The sequence below is a fragment of the Pteropus alecto genome, unplaced genomic scaffold (genome assembly GCF_000325575.1).
Source record: "Pteropus alecto unplaced genomic scaffold, ASM32557v1 scaffold7, whole genome shotgun sequence".
NCBI classification, from domain to species: Eukaryota; Metazoa; Chordata; class Mammalia; order Chiroptera; family Pteropodidae; genus Pteropus; species Pteropus alecto.
The window spans coordinates 55,221,989-55,233,073 of record NW_006494614.1 but is presented as its reverse complement, the minus strand read 5'-3'; the positions used below and the strand labels follow the sequence as shown (position 1 = coordinate 55,233,073).

Sequence of the window (11,085 nt, the reverse complement as noted above, 5' to 3'; positions counted from 1 at the left end):
TTTTAAAAATGAGACTACATCAAACCAAAAAAGGTTTGCACAGTGAGGGAAACCATCAAGAAAACGAAAAGACTTTCAACTGAATGTGAGAAGAGATTTGCAAATAAGGGATTAATATACAACATTTATAAAAAATTAATACAACTTAACCTTTAAAAAAGTCTAATTAATAATTAGGCAGAAGACCTGAATAGATATTTCTCCAAAGAGGACTACAGGTGGCCAACATACATATGAAAAGATGCTCACTATAACTAATCAGGGAAACGCAAATCACAACCACAATGAGATATCATCTCACCTGTCAGAATGGCTGTTATCATATAATCAACAAATAACAAGTGTTGGCAAGGATGTAAAGAAGAAGGAACCCTTGTACCCTGTTGGTGGGATTGCAAATTGGTGCAGCCACTATGGAAAACAGTCTGGAGGTTTCTCAAAAAATTAAAAATGGATATTCCTTTCGACCCAACAATTGGACTTCTGGATATTTATCCAAAGAAAACCAAAACAATAATTCATAAAAATCTATGTAAAAAATCTATGTTCATGGCAACACTATTTATAATAGCCAAGATATGGAAGCAAACTAAATGTCTATCAACAGACAATTGGATGAAGAAATTATGGTTCATATATACAATGGAATATTACTTAGTCATTTAAAAAAAAATGAAACCCTACTAGTTGCAATGACATGGATGGACCTAGAGTGAAATAAGTCAGACAGAGAAACCATAAATACCATATGATTTCACTTATACATGGAATCTAAGGAACGAAAAGAATAAACAACCCAAAACTGATTCACAAATATTGAGGACAATCTGGTGAAGTCTTGAAAGGAGGGGGCCTAGGGGGCTGGGAGAAAGGGGTGAAGAGTTAAAGTAGTACGTATTGTAGTTGATAGATGGGCATGGGGATGGAGAGCACGGCATGGGGAATGTAGTCAGCATTAATGTATTGGCCAGGTGGAGGGCCAGGGGAGAGAATGAGCAATCGGGGGATCGTTTCATAAACTACATAAATGTCTAACCAATGTATTGTATACTTGAAACTAATAATAAAAAATTTTTTAAATTAAAAATTAAAATAAATATTTGTTAAATGTTTTATGGTGTATGTGCTTGTAAGAAAAATCTATAATTGTTCTTGATTTAGATATTTCACAAGACAACCAAACCAGAGATACTACAATCCAAGATAAAAAATAGCACATTCTATCTTTGCATTTGTGAAATCTTATAATACTGTTCTGCAAATGTATAAATATTTTCTTTTCAGAAGACCCTAGGAAAAAAAATAGCCACCTTATCTGTGTACAATATACTGATATACATATACATCTTAAATAGTAAGCGGCTTCTTCCTACATCTACATAAATGAATTCCAGGGGAAACATGAACAATTAATTTGCTAACTGCTTACTCCATTCAGAATGCCATAGAGTTGGCACTCCAGGAGATAGATATATATACACACATATATATATACATTATATGAATGATTGGAATCAAATCATTAAATTGTATTATATAAAAAAACATTTTAAATCTCACCTTCCTACCCTGCCATCTTTATTCACTGGAGTGGAGAATTGCTATATCTCAGGTTCACATAAGTAAATATTCAATAAAACATGAAACATCTCTTATCTTAGAGAGGCAAAAATATAATTAAATGCTAGACGACCTGTATTTCGAACAGTACAAGCGACGACAGCTGATGGTTTGAATAAGCCTCATCTGCACAGGGCACATTTCACAGACTACAGAAACCATTTGTTATGAGCAGCTATCATTGTGGTTTTGCTTTGCATTTCTCTAGTGATTAATGATACTGGGTATCTTTTCATATGCTTTTTGGCCATTATTATATCATTTTTGAAAAAATAGGTTAAAAAGTCAGTTTAATTTAAATGCATAGAAACTAAGAAGATAAAGTGGGGTTGGAGCAACTAATATTCTCACAGGACTTCTGGTGGAAGCAAATTGCTGTACCTTTTTTGAAAGCAAACTGTCAATATCTGGTAATATTTAAAGTGTGCCATACATTATACTTGAAACTAATATAATATTGTATGTTATCCGTAATTGAAAAATAAAATTTTTTTAATTTAAGTAAGTTCATAGGTCTCATTTTCATTTACAAAACTGGAAGGAAAAAATACATGTGCATATTGTTTGAATATATTTGTAAAACATAGGGAAAAAAATGTAGAAGGCTACATATTAACCTTAACACTGACTACTTGGTAGGGGAGATTATTAGTCTTTTTCTAAAACCTCTCCACCAATTAACATTTTAATCAGCATGAATTGTTATTTTTTTTAATCAAAAGCAGAAAAGTTTAAAGAAAAAAAAGTAAAACAAGTAAAATACTTTAGCACAGACTACAGAAACCATTTGTTATGAGCAGCTATTATTGTGGTTTTGCTTTGCATTTCTCTAGTGATTAATGATACTGGGTATCTTTTCATATGCTTTTTGGCCATTATTATATCATTTTTGAAAAAATAGGTTAAAAAGTCAGTTTAATTTAAATGCATAGAAACTAAGAAGATAAAGTGGGGTTGGAGCAACTAATATTCTCACAGGACTTCTGGTGGAAGCAAATTGCTGTACCTTTTTTGAAAGCAAACTGTCAATATCTGGTAATATTTAAAGTGTGCCATACATTATACTTGAAACTAATATAATATTGTATGTTATCCGTAATTGAAAAATAAAATTTTTTTAATTTAAGTAAGTAAAAATGTGCCATCACTTGATCTAGCAACCCAACTTTTAGAAATTTATTCAATAGGAACAACAACAAAACAAAAAGTATGTTATATATAAAACCAGTATATATTGAACATATTTAATGCAGAATTGTTATAGCAAAATATCTGGAAACAAAGTGAATGTTCATTAATAGTGCAAAAGTTAAATTATAGTAATCCATAACATAGATATTATGCTGTTATTAAATTAGAAGAGTGAATTTCATATACAGGTACTAGCATAGATATAAATTAATGATACATTATAAGATTAAGGAAAGCCTGGGTTGCAGAGTGATGTATAAGAACTCATAGGTCTCATTTTCATTTACAAAACTGGAAGGAAAAAATACATGTGCGTATTGTTTGAATATATTTGTAAAACATAGGAAAAAAAATGTAGAAGGCTACATTAACACTGACTACTTGGTGGGGGAGATTATTAGTCTTTTTTTAAAACCTCTCCACCAATTAACATTTTAATCAGCATGAATTGTTATTTTTTTTAATCAAAAGCAGAAAAGTTTAAAGAAAAAAAGTAAAACAAGTAAAAAATACTTTAGCAGGCCTATTTGAATCACACAAACTAAATTATCCCCTCTGAAAGAAAGTGACCATCTACTTGCCACATGAAGACCTAAGATCACATCTTGAGATGGACTAGAGGGCAGGAGCTGGAAAAGGTAAGCGAAGTGGGAGAATCTGGAATAACCAGTAAAGGAGATAGAAACAGAAGATAAAGTCTGACGCAAACAAGAAAAGGGGTCTATGACCAGAGCTCAAGCAAGAGAGATAACCAGATAAAGACCACAGTTCCTATTTGTTCAGAGCTTTGCGGTTTCCAAAAATGCTCCCACATGCGTAATCTTATTGAATTCTCATAGTAAGGATAGGTAGAGCAGGTGTAATTATCCTTATTTTCCACATGAGGAAAAGAGGGCTCAAAGACACCATGTGTGATTTGGCCCGGGTCATACAGCTTGGAAGTGACAGTTTAACCCTCCTAACTCCAAGTTTAGGAGATCAACTAGAGAAGCTAAGGGTTAGAAGCAGAAGAAGCAGCTGCAATTATCTCTGCAAAAAATGCAAAGGGTCCCAGAAATGGAGGAGGAAGAAGAAATATCTAGGGTCTCTCACTCTTCTTGTGTCCTCTGAAGCATCTGCAAATCCCACTCTTGGTCCAACAGTTGGCGCAGGATAGCTTTCCTCTTGTGGCTAGCAGCTGTCTCCAGCTGGTGCTTCATGTAACTCTCTTCCCGCTTTCGCTTTTCCTCCACATTCTCACCCCCATTCTTACCAAAGATGGGCTCAAAAGAGTCTGCCTCAAACATGGGCAGTTGTGGGGGTTTGTTCTTTATCTGAAACAAGGACACACATAATGCAAATTACAATAATACCAGGGAATAAACTTTATGCACAAGGCCGTAGTAGCACAGTAAAACACCAATACCTTAGAGGAAGGAACAGGGGCCTCAAAAACCACCAGACGGATAACACATAAGGGTATTCATAACATTAAAGTATTTATACATATTTCAGAATGTTATTGAAGCACTGCACAATTTTAAAAATAATAATTGTTCCCTCACCTGTGCATCCAAAGCTCTCCTATAACACTGTGTTTCTTCCATCTTATCTTTTATATATTTGGCTCTTTGTGAGGCAAGTCTGGCAGTTAAGGATAAGAGAAGGTGAATGTAAAGTTTGTGGCAGAGTCTTTGGTAATACAGATTAACATCAAGCATTAATAAGAATAAGAGCCTAGTGAATAAAAACTGACATTTCCTTCTAGGAGCTTTCATTTTAAGAAAGAAAATAGTAATTAGACTCCATAGGCTAATGGACAATGTATGGAACACAGTAGAGACAGGACAAGTATAAGCAGGTGACCAACCACATTGTACAAATGCACTACTGCTAAGACAGGCACTCCTCCTCCCCCCATACTTTAAAACAATCTTAGACAAGGAAGCAGGAGGTATCTATTCATTCTGTAAAATAATTCATCATAAGACCCCTTTTTAAGAAAAGTGATCTCTTCTATTATAAATTATGATTCTATTATATGCAACCTCCAGGGAACCCACATGATCTGCAAAGTGAGTATAATGGAACATATATGTTATATAGAAATGCCATTTATTTGGTCATAGAAACTAGCTCATTATTTGTTTGAGGAGTCTCTCTAACACCGGAGTAGCCGCCTTTATTGTTCTGTCACCTCAGTAGCAGAGGTGTGGCCACCTTAGGCATGTTTGAACTCTGTGGCCCTGATCCTACCTTGGGCCCCAGATGACTCAAGTAGGACAAATCAGATTCTCTTTCCTGAAAATTTGCAATTGAGACTAACGTTAATCCCCATTTGGGCTGGAACAAAGACAATGTCATTTAAGGAGCTGTGAGCATGAGAAGAAGGAAAGCTTTTATTCTGTGGCTTTTTAGTCTCCATACATTCCTGCCCTTGGGATCCATAGGACACCCCTACAGACTTACAATAAAACCTCAGCTTTGCCTTGAGCACCTGGGAATAGCGTGGAAGGATGCCACACTCAAGACAAGCTCCTTCCCCCACCTACCAATATTAGTAATCACAAAACAATACGAAACGATACTCTATAATTAAAGTAATTATAGCTTGGCAATCATTGCTGTAATGATAATTATAATAATGATGGTTTTTTCATTTTTCTAATGAAATGTTATGTTATGGTACTGCCTTTAGACTAGGTTAATTTGCTCAGTTGTTTATAGTGCCCTAAACTGTCGATGCTGATTCAATCCCACATAAAAATAAGTTTCACATGAAAATTCTGAATGTTTTTCAGAATGTGGCTAGCCAGACTCACTCCTTTGTGAGTTGCACTTGTTCTAGGTGGTCCATCAACTCTGTATTTTGTCTTTGTTTTTTTTCTTTTTCCCGTCTATTATCCATTTGTTTCAGGAGACTTTGGAAATATTCTTCTTGCCTTAAAGCATTAATCTCAGGACTGAGTGGCCGTTTATCAAATAGGAAGGATTTCTAGAGAGAAAGAGAAGCAATTTATTTATTCTGTAACACCAAAAAACAACAAAGAATAAAGGTAATAATTCCAAAAACTAAAATCAATAAGAAAGTATTAATTTATGATATTTGTCCAATCCTCAACACATTGATTAATGTTAGTGTTGCAGGGACCCACAGAATAATGTGAATGTGCTCAAAGATAAATCTGAGCAGAACTGACCAAAGCCTACTATCTGAGAGAGAGATGAAAAGGACTTAATAAACTAGGTCCTGACCTAAGACATACAACACACAGAGATGGAAAGGAGGAGGAATTCTGAGTGAGTGCAAAAGCGTGAGCAAAGACAGAGAGGAGGCAGGAAGAGGGAGAAGTGAACACTTAACTCTAGGCTTGGCTATTCTAGACACTGATGATTCAACAGTGACCAAAAACAGAGATTCGCAGAGTGCCTCACTCTCATTGAGCCTGCATTCTGGTGCAGGAAACAGACAGTGAACAAGTATATAACACATCAGATAATATAAGGTAGTGATAAGTGATTTGAAGCCCTTATTATAGTGAGTGACTGGGTGGGAATAGGATTAAATTGGTTGGTTATTAGGGAAGGTTTTTCAGTAGAGATGACCGAATCACCTCCATTGTAAATATCAAGAGACCTGTGTCTTATACAGAAAGAACAGCAAGTGCAAAGACACTAGACAGAATTAAGCCAGACATGTTTGATAAGGAGAAAGAAGGTCCATGTGACTGAGGCATAGTGAGCAAGAGGAAAGTAGAAATAGATGAGCTCAAAGAGGGAATCGGGGGACCATTTAATAGGACCGGCTAGAACAAGGTAAGTTTACATTTTAATTAAATGGGAGGCCATTAACGACTTTAAACAGGAGAACAACATGTTTTGGTTAATAGTTTTGAAAGACTGCTTTGGCCACTGCGTGGACAATAGATTATAGAAGGGCAAGAAGGCTAAATGACAAGGGAGGGTATTGGCAGAAGTCCAGCCTTGTAAAGTGGCTCGAACTAGGAGAGTAACATTGAAGATGAAGAGACGTGAAGAGATGCCGGAAGGCAACTGGACCTGAGGATGGTTGGACAGAGGAAGAGGAATCTGGAATCACTCCTAGGCATGAGGTACGTACAACCGTCTGCCTGGTGATGACACCTACTAAAATGGGAAGGCTGAGAGAAGAACAGGTTGAGGAGGGTAATCAAAAGTTCTGTTTTAGTCTTTCAAAGTTTACGATGTCTACAGATATATCAAAGAGAAGATACTAAGGTGGAATTTATATCTAAGAGGAAAGAGAGATCATGCCTAAATCTCGAAAGCACCGTGCTCTCCCTCCCTCTCACCCTGCTGCCCCTGCTGAGAAGATTCTTCCTCCATTCACTTCTTTACCTAAATTCCATTTACCAGGAAGTCTTGCCAGATCTCTGGTCTGGGTTAAGTGACTCTCTTCTTTGCTCACATAGTGCCTTGTTCAAAGATTTATCATAACATTTAGTATACCACACTGTTGTCTCTTTAAACCTTTCTCCCCCACTATCTTATTTAGATCTCTTTAGAAGGGAACCTTGTCTTCTTCATCTTTGTAGTCCTAGCCACAGTGGTCAGCACATAGAAGTTCATTAATAAATGTTTGATGATGAATAAAGACAATATATTTTATTAGATTTATGTCCAGAGTATCAGACTACCAACTAGATAGTGAGATGAAGGGAGAAAGATACAGGCAGAAGTCGAGGTAGGCACTTAATGATCGAAAACATTAATTCGATGACAAAGCAGGTGGCTCAGCTTCGTCTAAAGCTGAGCTCCTCAAATTTTAATGCACCTACAGGTCACTTAAATATCTTATTCAAACGTAGATTCCCATTCTGGGGTGGGGCCCTAGATTCTTCATTTCTAGCAAGCTCCCAGGTGACGCTGGTTCTCTCTTTAGATAAGCTGCTCTTGGGACAGAACTTTGGTATACTGTCCCCTACCATCCACTCCAGGTCCTGGTTGAGAATTTCTACCATTAACAAGCACTGAAGTGACTAATAGGAAATGTATCGTGAACGGTGTGCAGGCAGACACTGGGCCACTCCGGCCCTAAAAGGAAGCTTTGAACTTGCACGACCCACTTTTCACCTCTGCCGCTTAAAAAAGATGGCACAACCTGCAAAACAGTGTGAATAAAAAAGGGGCCATATACTAAATCTGTCAAGCTCGGGGGGGTGGGATTGGGGGGAAAGCACAAAGCAGGCCTTACAAAACTCAGTGACCAAAAGTTAACCACACAGGAAAGTCTGTTCACAAATTCCAACTGGGCAGGCCATAGCAGGTAGTCACGTCCCAGGCCTATAGCTTGCTTAGCAAAGGTTCATCTTTACCTTAAGTGAGCTCTGTCCCTTATTCTTATGCATCTAAAATAATATACCTTTGAAATGTCAGAGTGATTTTCTTTTCCTACTCCTTAAAGGCACAGCTGCTAGCACCAGAGCACAAGGCCACAGAACCCTTCATTGCTATATTGCTCCCCACACACCTTCTCTGTGTGCTGTAAATGTTCATTATTAACTATCTGTACCCACCAGTGTAAAAGAAGTATGTGTTTCTCCATTTTGCTTTTTATCCTAGAAACTTCCCCACTTTGCTTTTTCCTGCCTCCTTAATCTACCACCAGTGGATTTCATGTAACCTTCCTTACACTCTCTCCTTTGATTCTAAATGTATAAAATAAGCTGCAAAACTGCCACTGTCTGGAGCAATTTCTCAATCTATTGAGTTCTACTTCCAAGCATGTCCTCAAAATTATGACTCAAAGAAAATTATACAACTTTTCTGTAGGCTTACCATTTTTTCATGAAAAATAGAGAGTAGATCTAAATATTCACAGATGGGGCAATAGAAGTTCTGAAAAGACTCTTACATAAAATTCAGGTTTCTCATTCTTGTGGCTTCGCATAGCTTCAGCAACTCCAAGATTATAGGCAGCATTTTTTTGATTCTGTTCTCTAATAGCCAGATTTCTCATCTTTGGGGTGGGGAGGGGGGGAGAAAACATATTGAAATAGAGCCTTTAAAATTTTTGATTCTATTACATTAAAATAATCCAACCAAGGTAGAAGCCTGTGTTTTGGAGGCAATGGTACTTTCTGATATCTTCATAGATTTATAAAAGTGGGTTGGGAAGGTTTTTTATTTCCCGTTCTTGCACTTTAGGTAACACCTCTACAGGGATACTAAGAAGGAATAAAAGATTTCATAAGTGGTTACCTGATATCACAAATACAGGAAAGGGCAGTAGAATCAATTATTGGAGACCACAGAAATCTGGATAGTGCAAATGTGAAGGTGCCATTCTGTATTTGCTTCTTGAGATAAGCCATGAATTTGGAGGAAAAAGCCTTGACCAGGATTTTATTTTATCAGAAATCAAAAACAAAGCCATATAAATCCAGGAATTCCATCTTTAAAACTCAGTCCTTATGCAGGTGGGGAGGGCGGAAATCAGTGACAGGTGCGAACATCTAGCTGCATGAATATTCATCCCAGTTTTCTTTATTAATAGTGAAAACTTGGACACAATCTAAGTTTTAGTCCAGCGGTAAGCAAATGATTAAACGTTACAATACAGACATATGATGGAACATTTTAAATAGCACTTTACAATCATGTTCTACTGTCTCTTGTTAAACACTTTAACTGAGGTGCTGAACTACCTGGCATTTGAAGAGAGCCTCTTGATCTTTCAGCATCTGATACTGCTGTATGAGTCGCTCATCTTCCATCTCTCTCCTCTTCCTCTCCTCACTGTAGTACAGTGGGAAATTTCGCTGTGCTCGTTGCAAACATATGTAACACATCTCCTACAATATCAAGTTTTAGGAAAAATTAATTTTTAATTTTTCCTTTTTTATCTTCACATTCCCTTCACAAGCTTTCCAAAGGCTGGATGTATCAAGAGGCACAAGTTTTAAAAGAATATGTTAATGACAATTAGCAAAATGAGATTTGCAGAGTGGGACCTACAAATATTTGAGAAGAATTATTAACTGTCATTTGAAAAAGTATCAATAGCAACTGAAAATTAGTAAGAGATTTCCCAACCCTATTTCTGTTAACTAATCAATTTTGACTAGTAGATTGATTTATCATAGTCCAATTTGCATTTCTGAGTGCTTGAGTCATACCCATATATGAAAGAAAGAGTGATTCCAAGAAGTCTCTGAGAAACAGAAGTCAGAGGAAGATTCTGATTGGATTTTGTTTGTTTGAAGACACTATACCTGTCCTGCCTTATTATGATCCTGGCAAGCAGTGGCTGGAGGAATTTTAGGCTTCATTTCATTGTCATTTTTCAGACATCCTGGACATGATAAGCTATAAAAAAAAAATGCAACATTAATGTTTAATACAGTCTAACATCTAAAGCAATATTAATTTTAGAGGCAAGTATAAATATAAGAGAGAGAAAAAAATATTTCAGCGGTTTTTTTTCAAAGTATCTATATGTATAGAGGTTAAGAGCCTACTCCGTGTGTCAGATAAACCTGGGTTTGAGTCCTGGATTTTTTGCTTACAAGTTGGCCGGCATTAAATGAGCTGAGTAATCTTGCAAAGTCTCAGTTACCAATTCTGTAAAATGGGGATAAAATTTATCCATTCTACAAAAATTTATTGAGTACTAACTATGTACATTGTTCTTGGCATGGGAAATACAGTGAAGAACAACACACACACAAAGATCCCTTATGTAATTAACATCCTGATGGGGACAAACAGACAGCCAATAAACAAGATAAATAAGTGAATTATGTAAAATGCTGAATGACGATAAGTGCTACGCAGTGCTGAAGGAATGGAGTATTAAACCATAAATAGAATGGCCTGGGGAGTTCTCGCCAAGAAGGTGGCATTCGACTAAATACCTTAAGGAAATGGGGAAAAAATAATAGAGATATCTGATATATATTTTTTAAAAAAGCATTCCAGACAGAGCAAATAAGTACAAAGTCCTTGACATGGGAGCATGCCTGTGTTCATTGTGGCTAAAGGGAGACAAGTTAATGGGCAAAAAGTAGAAGAGAGATCAGAGATGAGGCAGGATCTTGTAGGCCATAATAATGCCGTTGGCTTTTGATCTGGGTGAGAAGCCATTGAGGGCACAATGTCCAGTACTAGGAGTCTCTCATTTATTGCTACTAGGAAGATAATTTGGTTCAACTTTCCTGAGGATAATTGGTAATGTGCATCAAAAGCATGAAAAATGGTTTCATTTCAGAATTTTTATTCCATACAACATTCAAGTATGTGTAAAGAATTATGTGT

General features: G+C 36.5%; 1 protein-coding gene across 1 annotated transcript in view; it reads right to left on the bottom strand.

The window, feature by feature from the left end:
- Window positions 1–11,085, bottom strand: part of CCDC81 (coiled-coil domain containing 81) — a 45,009-nt gene that overhangs the window by 15,582 nt on the left and 18,342 nt on the right. The window contains exons 8-13 of the mRNA XM_025042519.1: window positions 10,044–10,137; window positions 9,477–9,623; window positions 8,684–8,788; window positions 5,613–5,785; window positions 4,356–4,434; window positions 3,904–4,124 (exon numbers count right to left, since the gene is read on the bottom strand). Of these exons, the coding sequence (XP_024898287.1) occupies window positions 3,904–4,124; window positions 4,356–4,434; window positions 5,613–5,785; window positions 8,684–8,788; window positions 9,477–9,623; window positions 10,044–10,137 (819 nt within the window). The remainder of the gene's footprint in view (window positions 1–3,903; window positions 4,125–4,355; window positions 4,435–5,612; window positions 5,786–8,683; window positions 8,789–9,476; window positions 9,624–10,043; window positions 10,138–11,085) is intronic.